Genomic DNA, 15,943 nt, shown 5'->3' with positions numbered 1-15,943 from the left:
AGTGGCATCCGTAGCCAGCTAATCAGGGCGGCTTCCCTGGCGACAATATCAGGGGGGGTTGCTGTTAGGGGCCAAGCTACGATAACATGGCTGGTCCCAGGGGGTGGTCAAGCTGTTCGTGACAGGAAAATGGCCCAAGCTAATCCGTCTCCATGCTGTCAGCCTTCTGGCTGTCCTCTACTTGCTGTCTCACACCTTCGACAAATGCCTTAACAGCCTCTCCTCCACCCAACGGGACACCACCACGGCGCATGAAACCTCCATTCTGGACCGGGATCTTCAAGGCATCACTGATGCTAGGGAGTCCCCCGTCTCTTATGGCCATGGTAAGACTACCTAGGCTCTGAGCAAACTGTGGAGAGCGAAGGACCTTGCGAAGGGCATCACGCTTCCGGTCGACACCGATACGCTCGACGGGTGCGTTGGCGTTTTGTTTTGAGAGGAGCTGCAACGATTCGGGGAGAGAGCTAAGCAGCCGATTGAGGGTGTTTTCGTCTGCGGATTCAAGGAAGGGTAGCGTAGATGAAGGCGACAGCAGATCGGCGAGAGTTGTGTATTGCGAATCTGCCGTTTCTTGCTGGTTGTTTCCTTGCAAAGAGTGAAGGAAATTTTGTATAACAGACGATGGGTCCGAACCGGCAGCACTGTGAGCACGTGAGTTAGTAGAAGCTATTAAAGCCGAACAAGCAGACGTATGAGGTTCAGGCAGGTAAGGTAGAAAACGCTGATTTATATGTTTGGCGTAAAGAACAATAACATAACTGGCATAACATCAAAAACTATACGCAGGGCCCAACGATGCGCTAAAGTTGCTTAAAGGAAGACTGGGCAGGAAGAGCCGACATCGAAGGATCAAAAAGCAACAGGGTGGAAGTGCTGTGCTGTGCTGTGCTGTGCTGTGCCGAGAGCAATACCTACGCTCGTCCGCCATCTGCTCCTCCTTCTCTTGATTCTTGACCTTCTTCTCGTATATCACCACCGGTAGCACCAGGTCCAGCTCCTCCACTCCCGCCATGTCGTGGTCTCTCGGGGCTATGGTCTGTACCCTCTACGTCTTCCATGGTTTCGTCGTCATCCCCACCATCATTACCGCCTTCGTCCCTGGGGAGGCTGTCGATGGCATCTTGCACGTCGATATCTTCTCCCTGCAACAGCGTGTTCACGATCTGGCCAAGCTTCAGATCTCGCGCGCTAAACCATGCTGGATTGCCCTGCTCGTGCTGACTCCGAGACTGTAGCCAGAAGAGATATCTCTGCGAGCTGGAGGCAAATTTCAGAACGTATATTCTGCCATTCGTAGGTCGATCAGGGTTAGACGGCGTCTGGGCGCTGGTGGGTTTGTATGGCGTAAATGTTCCGTCAGAGGGCACCATGACCAGGTCGAGCTCCGGCTCGTCTATGGGCGCGGACCGTGGTCGCCAGCAGAAGTGAACGAGGTCATCTTCCGAGTAAAGATAAATATATCCAGGCGTTGGTCGTGGCTTTACGGCATTGGGGGTGACAGAGGCCTGTTTTGTACCTGTTAGCTCTGCCAGTCCCTCTCAGCTCTTCTTTTTTTTCTTGGTAGACACATACATCTAGCTCGCAGATGCCACCCTTGAAGGTGATGATTGGTGATATCGACATGGTCCTCTGCTTTCTCCTTCTCCGTCGTCTTCCTGTCTGTCGTCTGTCGTCTTGCTTGTCTGGTGCTTGTTGTATCTTGCTTCTTTCTACATTGTAGACTCAAGCGCTGAATAAGACATGACTAATCATATTACTAATGAGGAAAAAAGAAACACCGAAAAGGCCAGAACAGGACTAGCGCCCTTCGGCTAAGAAATAGGGCATTCGCATTCCCACAAAATAATCGTCAAGCGCAAAGCGAGAAGAAGTTGAACTTCGAACTTCCGCCAATCTTCAACCACAACAACCACCGTCGACCACCCCCGGGATTCCCGCATCTTCGATTTCTCTTTTCCCAAGTCTTCGTCACATAGAGCCAACATGTCGGCGCCTGGCCAGACGAAGAAGTTCGGAAAGGGCGAGAGGACCGTCCCCAGCCAGAAGGCTCAGAAGTGGTATCCTGTTGATGACGAGCCTCAACCAAAGAAAGTCAGTATACCAGTGCCCATGGCTGTTGCAGGCGTTTTCGCAGACGTCCGAGAATGAATCAGGGGTGAAAATTATTGTGTGGCTCGTGTCTGCGATAATTATATCCCCCTCGATTTCACACAGTCGCGAGATTGAACTGGAACACCGAAATTGAAAGTTGTATATTATAATTTTTATACATGCATTTACTGACATGGACATTGGACAGGTTCGCAAGTCCATCAACCCCGCTAAGCCACGCGCCAGTCTCCAGCCAGGCACCATCCTCATCCTCCTCGCTGGCCGTTTCCGTGGCAAGCGTGTCGTCCTCCTCAAGCACCTCCCCCAGGGTGTCCTCCTCGTTACCGGTCCTTACAAGCTCAACGGTGTTCCCCTCAGACGAGTCAATGCCAGATATGTCATTGCCACCAGCGCATCCGTCAATCTGACCGGTCTTGACGAGAAGACTCTGGAGAAGGTCTCCCAGCCCGGATACTTCACCGCCGGCAAGAGCACCGAGAAGAAGGGAGAGGAAGCTTTCTTCAAGCAGGGAGAGAAGGTCGAGGTATGTGCAATAGAAATAACAGCAGATTGAATGGCATTGGGGGAAGAAAAGACAAACGGGACGGAGTGCTGATATGTTACTTTTCCGGTACAACAGAAGAAGAAGATCACAAGCGAACGTGCTACCGACCAAAAGGCCGTCGACCAAGCCCTTTTGGCCACCATCAAGAAGGAGGAGTTCCTCGACAGCTACCTTGCCTCCAGCTTCAGCCTACGGAAAGGTGACAGACCCCACGAGATGAAGTGGTAGATAGGAGGAGGTTTCATGGCCGTTAAAATAATGTCTTCTATTCTCTTCTTTTCGTTAAGCGGAGATTCCTGTATGTTGCAAGGAAGGGAATATGCAACACAACGCCCTCATTGATGTGTGTATGTTTTGCGTTTAACTATGCTCTCCATCACACTGATATAGAGTGGTTTCCTCGAAATATCAAAAATTTCCAAGAAATAAAAGGGCCTTGTTGCAGCATTCCAAAAACCTGCAATATAAATAAACTACGACCAAACAACTTCTCCTTTTCTTTTTTACTTCTGACATGAGCGAGACCCGTCTTCCTACCGAACCTCCCATACCTACCTACCTACCTTTTGTCAAGTACACCTCTTCTACCTTTTTTTTCAAGCCGCTCATATACATGTCACTATTACAAATAAAATCGCAATGACTGGATGGCACCTTGGTTTTCTGAACTTCCATGACTCGTAGTTGGTACATTCATCAAAAAGTCATCAATCAAAAATTGTAATACTATATCCAAGAACAGCCGTTAATGTACAGTTTCTCTCGTCCTGCGAGTCCTCCCGTGGCCTCTCTTGGGCCTGTTCTCAACGAGCCTTTCCGCGACGCGTTGAGCGTCAGACTCTAATGGTTCATCTTCCAGTTCATCTCCAATCAATGTTCCAAACATCCAATCCATGATCCCCCAAGGTGCATAGTTTCCATGTCCTCCATGCGACAGATGTAGGTCTACGCGTCTTGCTATACCACCGATAAAGAAGCTGGTTGGCATCGGTTTATATCCCGAATACGCGAAGGTCTCCTCCAAAGAGACTATGCTGAGATAGAGCATGTAGGTCAAGAGGTGACTTCTGAACGCTGCGGCCGGTAAGAATGTAGGGAGAAAACGCAAAAGTAAATATGCAATAGGATGGTCGTAGTGGGCCGTCAAGGGGTAGGGAGTGTGCGTCGAATGGTACCAGTCATTATGGAGGCGCTGAAAGGGAGTCCATGAATGCAGGGCATAGCGATGAACGATATACTGCAGGATCTAAATAGCCACAGTCAGCCATTGTCAAGTAAAGTAATCGAATAATAGATAAAAGCACCAGGATACCTCTCGAAATATCAACGCCCTTCCTACTCCCTTGACAATATCCCACGGCAGGGGAAGCTTCGTCGTCACCCTCAACCGGCTCTTCACTCCCAGCACCCTCGTCAAGAAGAATTCAACGAGTCCCTGCACTGCTATTCCCAAGAGCAGGTTGCAGATCGACCAAGCCGCCACTTTGAGCTCCGAACTCCCGTGTTTCTTCTTCTTCCCTTGCGGCAAACCATCTTTGCCATACACTTTCAACACGACCGAGGCAGAAGGTATCAGAATATCGAAAAGGAAGAAGAGAACAGAGGGGATAAAGTAGAATATTAGTCGGACGGCCGTTGTTCCCACCAGCTCGACTTTCAATGGCCCATGGGATAGGACGAGAGTGGTCCAGGTGAGGTAGAAAAAGATCAGGTTGAGGCTGGTTCCGTACGAAGACATGGACGGTATCAGTAGAAATGAGAGCACTGGTATTGAGAGAAATGCGCCCATCGCTGTTGTTTGCGATGAGCTGATCCTATAGCTAACTATTCTTCTCTCTTCACCGTTTATTGTCTTGTGCTTTTCATTAAACAAGGATTTGCTAGCTAGAAATATTTAGTTACGTCATTCTAGTGACTTGCATAGTAAAGAGAGACTCAATGCGTTAACTAAGGGTTTTATATAGCCGTAGAGTGAGCAGTGGCGTTTCTTTCGTCATGATAAAGGCAATTGAAGTAGATTTCTAATGTGAAGCTGCTCAAGTCTTGATCTATAATGTCCAGTTCTTCCCGTTGAGATCGGTGAGGAGCCTGAATATCTAACAGTCTATTCTGAGTCCTAAAACTACGCACTTGAAGGCCCATAGAGTTGTTTGTACACCAGTGGAAACGAATGATTACGGGAAAGGTAATAACAATATAATTATAATATAGGGCTATCCAGAGTTGTAGGATACATCTCCAGGAGTACCAAAGCCAGGGATAGAAGAAATAATCCACTGGTCCTCAGTCACGACGTGGAACACCATGAGTACGACCCCAATTCCATGCTTTTCTTGTCAAATCTGGAATAACGAACAGGAACGCAATGGCGCTCACCATACTAATAAGAGTATCCATGATGATATTGTTCCGAGGACTGGCTCCCATGGTAGCCGCCTTCATCAAGGTTGCGATAAACAGGGTCGTGATCATATACTCGCCTCTCTCAAGGCCCTTAATCGATATCTTAGCAACCTCCTCTGGCGTCTGGGGCTTGTCTGCTTCCTCTAACAGCTTGGTCAGGCCCGGCTTTATGGTCTGTTCGTGGGCAAACCCAGGCGAGAGAATTCCCATAGGATAAACGATATGAACCTTGACATCAGCTGCCGGGGCAGGCTGTTGCATGTTCTTCCTTGATCCATTGTAGACTTCGATTTCCTGGACGAGGGTGTCTGCTAGAGCTCTCATGGCTGCCTTTGCCGGGCTATATGGACCATATCCGGCGAGCGGTACAAACACGGCAGCTGATGAGGTGAAAATGATGTGACGGGGAGAAGTCTTTGCGTTTCTTGAACTAGGCGCAACTGGCGAGAGCCACCTGTTTAGAGTCGAATGAGCGGTAAAGGCAGCTGTCCAGTAAATCGTATCCATCTGGGACTTTAGTGTCTCTGGCGGCGTGGTGACAAAAAACCCAGGCAGCGACATTCCGGCGCAGCACCAGACGATATCAGGCGGCTGGTCTCCGTTCCATTTGGAAACATTTTCGAGAACACGTTCAGTCCCTTCGTAATCTTTCAGGTCTGCACTGACATAGTGAAACCTCTGCTTTTCTGGGTATAAAGCAGCAGCCTACATCAAACCGTGAGAAAAATAGCCATGCTTTCAATATATCTTCACATCTTCACATATATATACGCACTTTGATGTCCTTCAATGCTGTCTCGAGCTTGGAAACGGTTCGAGATACAATTACAATATTTGCTCCTTTCTTAGCTAGCTCAATGGCAACACTTCGTCCCATTCCCTCAGAGCCTCCAGTGATGAGAACCGTCTATTTACGATATTAATAAACATTTCAAATGTTCAACCTTCTACGGACAGCTTCACTTACCTGTCCATCCACCTGGAACTGGTTCTTCCCGCCAAAGCCAAACATAGTTGCTACCTGGTATATAAAGACGCCAAAGAGCAGCGCTGCCAATATCGGTTGAAGCCCAGGATACGCTATTCCTTCCATCCAGACCACTTCCTGCCAAAGGAGCGTACTTAGGAATGACTTATAAGAACTCCTTGAGACTATCTGGTCTTAAGAATGGATGGTGACGGTTTGGATGTTCGGGCGTGAAAACACATTCAGGGGCTGAAATCAAATGGCGAGAAGGAACTAACTATGCAAGCCAACACGTCACTTTTACGTAAATTTGTCCATACACAGCTTACACAGTTAAACTATCGTACTAATGGGTAAATAACTATTCTAATCATGTTTATATTAATTATTTCTATAAATCTGATAATGTCTCGGTAGAATTCAAGTCGTTGGTAATAAAATACACATCTGATACGCACATTCCCACCAGTTTGTTATCGATAAACCGTAATCGATACCGTAATTTCCGAGCTTTACTAAATCCGGTTAAGCCTCGGCAGCTCCACATATTTTTGTGGTAATTTTGTATTTTTTTTTTTTTTTTTTGAAGCTTCGCATTTGAGATTTTGATATTAATAGACGGTTGGAGTTAGAGGGATAGGAACTCCTGACGGGCTACTCTTTTATATGACATATCATGGCGAAGAAGAGAAAGGCAGGCGGAACTGCGCTGGCTCATAGGAGCAAAAATCCAATACAAGAAGAAAATTCGAAGTTTGCGGCAGATGCGAGATTTGAGAACTCGGAGGATGAATTTGAAGCTGGACGAGATCGTGTTTTGCTTGAAGAGCGCCCGGAAGTGCAGCGAAGAAGGAAACTAGAGGAAGATGGTATTTGCGCGTTTATATTTTCCTCATAATTTCTGTCCAGGCGTGTGCTAACTTGAATATATAGAACAATTTCTGCAGCCCTCGGACGAAGAGGTCCACGGATACCTGTCCGAATCCGAAGAGGAAGATGATTATGATTATGGAGACGAAGAGGAGGAATTTGAGGACGAAGACGCAACTGCAAAATCAAAAAAGAAGCTTCCTAAATTACGTCGCAGAGAAGAACGAAGCCCCGATTTCCTTGATGAAGGCAAGAATGCGGAAGAAGACGAAGAAGAAGGAATCACGGCATGGGGAGCCTCGAAATCGGACTACTACAATGCTGATACCATTGAGACCGAGGGAGATGCACTAGAAGAAGAAGAGGAAGCTAAGAAGATTCAGCTAAAGAAATTACAGGCTATGACGGATGCTGATTTCGGATTTGAGGAGTCGGAGTGGCTTGACAGCACAAAGGGAGACGGGGAGATGTCAAAAGATGCCATCAAGCACGGCAAGGTCATCAACGAGGTACTGCCTGAAATACAGATACCCGATGACATGGGTGTGGATGAAAGACTAGAGATCTTATCAAAACGGTATCCAGAATTCCTACCTTTATCGAAGGATTATGCAGATCTCCAGCCACGGTACCAAGAGTTATCTACTGCAGTGGATGAAGCTCGAAAGTCCCGCAAAGATATTTCGGAGGATAAGACACCACTCTCAATTCTTCAATTCCGTGCTTTATCCGCATACCTTGGCGTTATCAGCATGTACTTTGTGCTCTTGACCTCCCCCGCCCGAAACAATACCGGAAGCTGTCTAGCCTTACCGCCGGCGGAGCTAAGGGAGCACCCGGTCATGGAAGCACTGGTTGCCTGTCGAAATCAGTGGGATCAGGTGAAAGACCTACAAGAGATGGAACCAGAACCATTGGTATCCGATCTTAAGGATGTACAGGAAGACGAAAGTGCTATCTCAGTATCAACGGAGAAGTCTACGCAAGACGAACCATCCAAGGTTACCCAGGCCATAAAAATACCTAAAAAATCAAAGGCGCAGAAATTGGCAGAACAAGCACAAGCAATTGCCGAATCACAGCGTGCTGAAAGACTCAACAAGACTGAGCTTGGCCTTCAAGAATTGTCCAGACTCTTGGATCAAGGAATCTCGGCGAAGGTCACATCGCAGCGAGAGCCACGACTTCACGGTGACGACTCTGATTTCGGGGATGAAACAAAACTCACTGCCTACGAAGCGGCAGAGAAAGCAAAGAAAAAGAAATCACTACGCTTCTATACCTCACAGATTGCACAAAAGGCAAACAAACGCGATGCTGCTGGCAGGCATGCTGGTGGAGATACAGATCTACCGTATAAGGAGCGGAACAAGGACCGTCAAGCTCGCCTCAATGAGGAGGCACAGAAGAGAGGACGGATGGAAGCGAATGAGAATGAGCGTCTTGGGGACGATAGTGACGAAGAGGACCACCGACTTGCCAGAGAAGTCCGTGGTGATTTAGACGGATCTAATAGCGACGATTATTATGATATGGTTTCCTCCCGTCAAAAGGAGAAGAAAGCAAACAAAAAGGCACTATCAGAGGCATACGCACTTGCTTCTAAGGAAGGTGGTCGTGTCGAGATCCAGGAGGAAATTGGCCCCGATGGCAAACGTGCTATTACCTATGCTATTGAGAAGAACAAGGGATTGGCACCAAAGAGGAACAAGGACGTGCGAAACCCCAGGGTGAAGAAGAGAAAGAAGTTTGAGGCCAAGAAGAAGAAACTTGGAAGCATGAGACAGGTCTATAAGGGTGGTGAAGGCCGTGGTGGATATGGTGGAGAGCTGACTGGTATCAAGAAGAATTTGGTGAAGAGTGTAAAATTATAGATGTCGTTGCAAAAAAGAAAAGGTGAAATGACTTACGACAATATCAATTTTCGAAACAATCTTTGACAACAAATTACGTCACAGGATTCTTGTAATTATAGAATACTTACTTACGGTGATAGTAGAGATGGGGAGTTTGAATCTGGGAGCGTGCATCCCTCTGTATCCCCCTCAGCCACGCTAATAGGGGAACCACCCTGTTCTATACTTCCTACAATCTCTTCTAACAATGACCTAAAGCACTTTGTTGTCCCCTGCTCATTACTCCGTGGGATGCTTCTAGAGAAATCTGCTTCGAGGAATCTTCTTGCGAGTTGTTCCTGATCGGTGGGTTAGTATCTATAGGATCTGACCCCAGGTTAATTGAAGAAACGGATGCAAATGGGGATTAGTACCACATATTCAAGCTCCTTCATTTCTTTCGCAGTCATCCTTGCACAACTGGCTACTAAATCTTCCTTTCGCTGCAATAAAGATTCAACCTCTTGTGCTCGAGAAATAATGTCGGGGTCGATCCCTGCCATTGCAGCGCAACTTGATGGCAGTTAGCTATCCGAATACTCTATAATGGAAGATATGCAGTACTTGGTTCCAAAGCTTGAGTTACTTCTCCCCAGCCGGAAGCTAAGATGCAATAGTTAGTTAGTCCCTCGCTGGCCAATAGAGGGTAATAATGAATCCTCACTTGTATAGATATGTGACCTGATCCTCAACATTCTGAGTGGAGGTATCTACTCGAACTTCCATGTGGCCAAATTCTAATTCTGGCCTTGGCTTGAGGAATCCATTCTCAAATATTTCATGAAAATGGGTAGCTGCAATCACCTTTGGGCGTTGATTACCCATACTTAAGACATATTCAAATAACCCGCAGGCCAGTCCAGCGCCGTCTGTGTTATAAATTAGTGCTGGACTGGTATAGTTTATCAGGGGGTAGATATTACCTGCTGATTCAGTCCCTTTTCCGAACTCGTCAATAATTATCAAAGTTCTATTCGTGGCCTGACTCAAAGCAAATGATACTTGTTGTAGGTCGTTTGCAAATGTACTTTGAACCTGCCTTTATGAATGTCAATTTATAATACAACAATTATCTCTTCTTACCTTTGAAACTGTTTCTCGCGTTGACACTCTGGTTAATATCCTATCCGTATAACCAATTGTAGCGCTCTCAACCGGAACAAAGCTGGCTAGATGGTTAACTTGGTTTGCGATATAGACAAGCACGGGGTTGCAACCTTCCGATGTGAGCCATGTAGACGATGATGGCAGCCTATATGTATCGTCAGCTTTGGACATTTTTAACTCAATTACATCCATACTTGACTGAGATAAACACTTTTGCCGGAAAAATTTGGACCAGTTAATAAGAGCATGCTCGGCCCCTGGGTAGTCTCCCCATTAGGAAGCAGTTCGGTACTAGAGGCATTAACGTCTTGTGCGCTACTTCTTGACCCTTTGCCGCCGATAACAAATGTATCATTAGGCACAAATGATGACACTGTGGCTTCATGGAGCATATGACTACCGGTAATTAGCTTGCTTTGCTGCACGAGGAATAATAAGTATTAAAACTTACCGGCCCCCCTTAATTGATATTATATTTTCTTCAGTCATGCGAGGACGTACAAGCTTGTTCAAGCTAGCCCCCTGGACGAGAGCTAGAAGACTATTCTGGTTGTGAGATAAGGCTTGCCACAAGTCCATTGATATAGCCTACCTATCAATTTCTCCGCATATATCAGATGCTTGGACAAGCATTATCTCATATGTTAATATTTTCTGTGCAAGTTGGTAGACTATTTCTATTTCCCTCTCTACAGAATGCGTGAGTTATACGCTCTGATGATGAATTTGGAATTAACATACCACATATTAGACCATATATATCACCGAGCTTCTCATCCATCTCGCGCATTCTAGAGTCTTTGAAATAAGCTCGATTTTCCGTGTTGAATACCTGAGTCCAGTCTTCGTCGTTAGTGCCATACACTGGCACGCCCCTGTCGTCAAATGGTATGGCGATATTGAAACCCAGTTGGGGAAAGTAAACGACATTTATTTCCTTGTTCATTCCCTCTGGGAGGGATGCAGCAATATTTACTGCTACTTGGTTGAGTAAGCCGTCCATTCCACTATATGTCTCCTTTAGCTTGTCAAGCTCTTTATCAATCCCCGGCCGAACTACTGTGCGATGTTCCTCGATGGAGAGCGAGAGATCAACCTGAAATCTGGTTAGCCGGAGCGGCATAATGGTGAGCTATTTCATACAATCTCATGGATTGCGCTGCCAACTTGATGTAATTGAGCCAAATCAAGTTTAATCAGAGCCTATAAAAGCAATTAGAATATGATCTCATCGAGGCCTGGGTTCTTTACCCACTCACTTTTGTGCATATATCCAATCCCCGGACTCCAGTAATTTCCTTTAACGCTTGGTTGACATCGATGGCATGAAATGCAAACTATAGGCAAAGTTGGTACGTATAATATGACCTTTTGAGCTCAATAACATACGTCAAGCAGGCTGGACCACACCACGCCCTTGAATCCTCTGAACTTTGCACTTCCTGTGCTGATTCCCTTCCGCAAATGGATCACCACCGGCCGTAGATTCTTAATATTCTTCAAACTCTTGATAAGTTGCTCAAGTGGAGCGGCATTTTCTGGGCGTAAGAATGTACTAAGGAATTCATGCCTCTGGTTAATAACATTGGGATCAACGCTTGGACGGAGAAAGTACTGCTTTAATAAACGTTTTCCTTGAGGTGTCCTTGCAAAATGGTGAAAGAGACCATAGATGGATAGGCCCTCCTTGGACCCGGAGGAGGTTTTGCCTGGACCTTGATTAAATGCATTTGGGTGAGACTCAGATTGTATTATTTGAAGTGATGACAGGGTATCTTTATTAATGAACCTGCGATTGGAAGTCGTCAGTATAAGATTGAATGGAATTAGATGGTCAAGGGCGCGCTAACATCGTTTTCTGCAAATTAATCATCCCAATGGCTTTAATGTCCATTGTTCGGGGGGATAACGGGTCACCTTGCAAGGATATAGAAGCCCACTTTCTTTGCAAGTAGGTGAGGATGGCTCCTGCACATCCTACAGATATACAATTTTCCATATCAATGAGCCCGCTGATATGTAACAGATCTCCTTGCTGTTCTGTGAAATCAACTGTCTCTCCGGTGATATCACCGTCATGGGAGAAATTGATTCCAGGGATAAGAAACTTGACTGTCTCACTGGTTTTGGAATTGATTTTGAGAGAGGTGAGTTTGGTCCTTGCATTTTCGAATCCAAACTCCTGAGTTGGACGCACATCTAGCTGGTAAGGTAATTGGAGGTGAGAATCTAAGATATTGCGGGTTAGATAGACGTTTTGTTCTTCTTTGAAGACGTACGTCTTACCGATGTCTGAGGTTGCACGACTCCCGCTTCCTGCATGTGTAGGATCCTCCAGACTCTGATCGGCCCGCAGTGATAGCAACAACACTGTGGGTTCAATTTCTAACTTCACTGTTCAGAGGTGCCATTAGCATACCCTCCTAAGGTAGTATAAGTTGGGTTCCACGTACATATATCAACAATATCCAGTTCGCCATACACAATATCCTCCATGACGTATAGTTTTTCTTCCTGGGCGGAGTAGTAACTGCAACCGACAGTCCCTCGATCTTTGATATCTACAGCCATGATGACCTTGCAAAGATCTTCATCGTCATCTTCCAATCGCTCCTCCCGTATGGTATTTTCGCTTTGTGGTACTGCGTTAATTGAATGAAGTCTCTCAGTTTGTACGCTTCTGCTAGTGGCAACAGAAGTTGCTCTGGAGTAAGATGGTCTTGATGAGATATACTGGCTGTTTTGGCTAAAGGAGGCGTTTCCGCGAGCTCTTCGGCCAAAATTTCCTCTCCCGCGACCTTTAGAGCCGGGAGGCCTTCTCTGTCTAGCCGAGAAGGATCTTGCCATATTGTAGTGTTCTCGATTTCTTGGCTAGTTTATCAAGAGAAAAATAGTCGGGGTATGGATGTTGTTCTCTCCTCCGCGGGTCTGAAGGAGGTTAGTTTAAGCTTAATCGGGCATTACCCGATTTGGAAGGGAAAAGAGGTATCATTAAAGTAATTATCATTTATCATTGGTATAATATAAAATGATATGAAAGGACATGGTATAGAGAAGGGTTTCATCCGTTTATACATAGGAATGTGAGGTATTATGCTATAAAAATACAAACCGACATCGTAATCATACATAATAATATACAAAAAAATCATGTCGACTTTTCAGTTGAGATGTCCAATCCAGTCTTGTCCTCATTAAAGACAGCAGTAGCTGTTTGGCCAGAGACAACTTCTCCTCGAATGATCTTATCGGCAAGATGATTGCCAATCTCTTTAGAGATGAGTCTGTTCAAAGGTCTGGCACCGTACTTGGGGTCATAGCCCTTTTCACAGAGCCAGTCTTTAATCTCGTCGCTGACACTAAGGGTTATTCGTCGATCATCTAACCTCGCCTGGAGCTCCTTGATGCGGATGTCAACGATATCCCGCAAAGCGGTTCGAGACAGTCTCTTGAATAAGATGAATTCATCTATTCTGTTCAGGAACTCAGGCGGGTATGATGACTGGGCAATTCCCATCACAGCTGATTTCATTTCGGGAGAGATATCCTCACCTTGAGAAGCGTCTGCTGAAACTAGCACGTCAGCACCAAGATTAGACGTAAGAACGATAAGGGTATTGCGGAAGTCAATCTTGTGACCCTGAGCGTCGGTGAGGAAGCCTTCATCCAACACTTGGAGCAAAAGCGCAGATATATCACGATGGGCCTTTTCAAACTCATCAAAAAGAAGAACGGCGTAGGGTTTTCTACGGACAGCCTCAGTGAGTTGGCCGGCATCATCGTAACCAACATAGCCGGCTGGAGATCCGATAAGGCGGCTAACAGTATGCTTCTCCTGGAACTCACTCATATCGAACCGAACAACAGCGGATTCGGTTGAAAAGAGGAAACCTGCCATCTTTTTGCATAGTTCTGTTTTGCCAACACCGGTAGGACCGAGGAACATAAAGGACGCCAAAGGCCGGTTTTCACCGCTGAGACCGGCTCTCTGCATCCTCACAGCGTTTGCTACCGCTGAAAGAGCTTCATCCTGGCCACGAACTGACTTGCGAAGAGTATCTTCCATGTGAATTAATTTTTCGACCTCTCCAGACATAAGCTTGTTGACCGGGATTCCTGTCGTGCGAGATACCACACCGGCAATATCATCAGCGGTAACGGAGTCATGAAGCAAGCTTTGTCCCTGGGTGCCTGTAGTACCAGAGTCGTTTTCTTGTGGAAGCTTCTTTTCCAGATTTGGAATCGTGGAGTATCTCAGTTCACCGGCTTTTGCAAAGTTCCCTTCGAGTTGGGCTTGTTCTAGCTCACCCCTGGCACGTTCCAAATCTTCTTTAGCTTGTTTGATAGCTTCGAGTTCCGCCTTCTCCTTGTCCCATGCCTCGGTGAGCTTCCCGACTTCTTCTTGTTTCGTTTTGAGCAGTTCTTCGAGCTTCTCCCGTCGTTCCACGCTAGCAATATCCTTTTCCTTCCGGAGGGACTCTAACTCGATTTGGATGGTCATGATTTGCCTATCGAGCTCCTGGATCGCGTCTGGTTTAGATTCTTGCTGAAGCCGCAAGGCTGAAGCAGCCTCGTCCACAAGATCGATTGCCTTGTCAGGAAGGAAACGTTCGGTAATGTATCTGTTGCTGTATGTGGCAGCGGCAACAAGAGCGCCGTCCGTGATACGAACTCCATGGTGAACTTCGTATTTATCCTTGATGCCTCTGAGAATCGAGATTGTGTCTGGTACTGTTGGCTCCTCCACTAATATCGGCTGAAATCTTCGTGCCAAGGCAACGTCCTTTTCAATCTGTCTGTATTCATTGAGAGTGGTGGCACCGCAGCATTGAAGATCACCTCTCGACAGAGCAGGTTTGATAAGATTGCTTGCATCTATGCTGCCTTCTGCCTTGCCCAGGCCCAGTAAAGTGTGCAATTCATCCACGAAGAGAATGACACCTCCCTGTGCATCCTCCACTTCTTTGAGGACACGCTTCAACCGTTCTTCGAAATCACCTCTGAATTTGGCACCTGCAATCAGCTGTCCAAGATCTAGAGAGATAACGCGTTTGTTCTTGACACTCTCGGGGACATCGCCTCTGACAATCCGCTGGGCCAGCCCTTCGAGAATTGCCGTCTTCCCCGTTCCGGCCGCTCCAATCAAGACGGGATTGTTCTTCGTCCTCCTCGACAAAATCTGGATAGTGCGGTGAATTTCAGAGTCTCTCCCGATAACCGGATCGAGTTTTCCATCTCTCGCTCTCGCGGTGAGGTCGACTCCAAACTGTTCCAACGCTGGCTTCTCCGGTTCACCACCGAGATTCATTCGATGTGTTCCACCGGGAGGATGAGGCCTGCCATTTGCATAATGACGAACGAAACCGATAGTAAGACACTGCTTCGAGAGTGGCCGGGATCCAAGGCCGTATAGACCTCCCCTTGCAGCAGTCTTGATATTAACAGTAGCTCTGGGAGCTCGAAGCAGCTGACGGCTGCCACGCATAGCAAGACGACAAGCCATGGTGTGTGTGTGTCTCTATTCCCTGGAGGGCGACATACCAAGCCCTGCCCTTATATATATCCCAGCTCTTATAAGGTCTACCTTCTTCTCGAAAGCTCCAGGATGTGCTAGCTCTTCTTCTTCTTCTTCCTCCTTCGTTGCCCCAAAGAAACAAACATGGGGCGGTCACATGACCTTACCTAAGGAAGAAAATCTTTTCCTTCGAAAAACACAAAAACTTCTTTTTCGCCCTTTTTTCTTCCCCTCCAAACGCAGAAAAAAGCTCTTCATCTTCTTCCCATCCACAAACGACCGTCAATTCCTCTTGCACAATGGGTTTCGCCGACCTCTCTACCGACTCTGGCATTGCCAGTGAGTGCCTCTCGCCATCCAGCTCTGTCTACGGAGGCTAATCATCTTGTTGTTTTGTTTCTGCACAGTCGCCGACACCTTCTTCTCGCGAAGAACCTACGTTGAGGGGTAAGTGCTACAACCCAATATATCAAGCAAGCCCCTTATACAAACCACATAGCTTCTTCCATCCTCCCCCCCCCCTTTGA

The 15,943-nt window shown here is 46.7% G+C and overlaps 7 protein-coding genes across 7 annotated transcripts; 2 read left to right on the top strand and 5 right to left on the bottom strand.

Moving 5' to 3' along the window:
• Positions 1-139: 139 nt before the first annotated feature.
• On the bottom strand, positions 140-1,626 carry MCYG_01542 (conserved hypothetical protein; the record flags this gene model as incomplete). The annotated part of the gene is made up of 4 exons (XM_002848562.1): positions 140-644; positions 786-812; positions 919-1,508; positions 1,576-1,626. 4 exons carry the CDS (start codon positions 1,624-1,626, stop codon positions 140-142), a joined length of 1,173 nt encoding a protein of 390 aa, XP_002848608.1.
• Positions 1,627-1,873: 247 nt separating this feature from the next.
• MCYG_01541 (60S ribosomal protein L6) lies at positions 1,874-2,887 on the top strand (the record flags this gene model as incomplete). Its single annotated transcript, XM_002848561.1, has 3 exons — positions 1,874-2,094; positions 2,303-2,638; positions 2,735-2,887. 3 exons carry the CDS (start codon positions 1,987-1,989, stop codon positions 2,885-2,887), a joined length of 597 nt encoding a protein of 198 aa, XP_002848607.1.
• A 517-nt stretch (positions 2,888-3,404) lies between these two features.
• Positions 3,405-4,448, bottom strand: MCYG_01540 (sterol desaturase; the record flags this gene model as incomplete). The annotated part of the gene is made up of 2 exons (XM_002848560.1): positions 3,405-3,905; positions 3,972-4,448. The coding sequence occupies 2 exons, from the start codon at positions 4,446-4,448 to the stop codon at positions 3,405-3,407; spliced, it is 978 nt and encodes a 325-aa protein (XP_002848606.1).
• Positions 4,449-4,942: 494 nt separating this feature from the next.
• MCYG_01539 (3-ketodihydrosphingosine reductase tsc10) lies at positions 4,943-6,074 on the bottom strand (the record flags this gene model as incomplete). Its single annotated transcript, XM_002848559.1, has 3 exons — positions 4,943-5,767; positions 5,838-5,969; positions 6,030-6,074. The coding sequence occupies 3 exons, from the start codon at positions 6,072-6,074 to the stop codon at positions 4,943-4,945; spliced, it is 1,002 nt and encodes a 333-aa protein (XP_002848605.1).
• Positions 6,075-6,705: 631 nt separating this feature from the next.
• Positions 6,706-8,773, top strand: MCYG_01538 (Sas10/Utp3 family protein; the record flags this gene model as incomplete). Its single annotated transcript, XM_002848558.1, has 2 exons — positions 6,706-6,867; positions 6,977-8,773. 2 exons carry the CDS (start codon positions 6,706-6,708, stop codon positions 8,771-8,773), a joined length of 1,959 nt encoding a protein of 652 aa, XP_002848604.1.
• Positions 8,774-9,250: 477 nt separating this feature from the next.
• Positions 9,251-12,748, bottom strand: MCYG_01537 (mismatch repair protein 5; the record flags this gene model as incomplete). The annotated part of the gene is made up of 14 exons (XM_002848557.1): positions 9,251-9,290; positions 9,459-9,663; positions 9,718-9,829; positions 10,012-10,046; positions 10,152-10,297; positions 10,353-10,442; positions 10,494-10,590; positions 10,643-10,997; positions 11,045-11,104; positions 11,161-11,238; positions 11,291-11,690; positions 11,752-12,130; positions 12,188-12,295; positions 12,355-12,748. The coding sequence occupies 14 exons, from the start codon at positions 12,746-12,748 to the stop codon at positions 9,251-9,253; spliced, it is 2,499 nt and encodes an 832-aa protein (XP_002848603.1).
• A 301-nt stretch (positions 12,749-13,049) lies between these two features.
• Positions 13,050-15,404, bottom strand: MCYG_01536 (heat shock protein 78; the record flags this gene model as incomplete). The annotated part of the gene is made up of 1 exon (XM_002848556.1): positions 13,050-15,404. The coding sequence occupies one exon, from the start codon at positions 15,402-15,404 to the stop codon at positions 13,050-13,052; it is 2,355 nt and encodes a 784-aa protein (XP_002848602.1).
• Positions 15,405-15,943: the final 539 nt, after the last annotated feature.

The sequence above is a fragment of the Microsporum canis genome, genomic scaffold, assembly GCF_000151145.1.
Source record: "Microsporum canis CBS 113480 supercont1.2 genomic scaffold, whole genome shotgun sequence".
Classification (NCBI taxonomy): domain Eukaryota; kingdom Fungi; phylum Ascomycota; class Eurotiomycetes; order Onygenales; family Arthrodermataceae; genus Microsporum; species Microsporum canis.
This window is presented reverse-complemented; position numbering and strand designations above follow the sequence as displayed.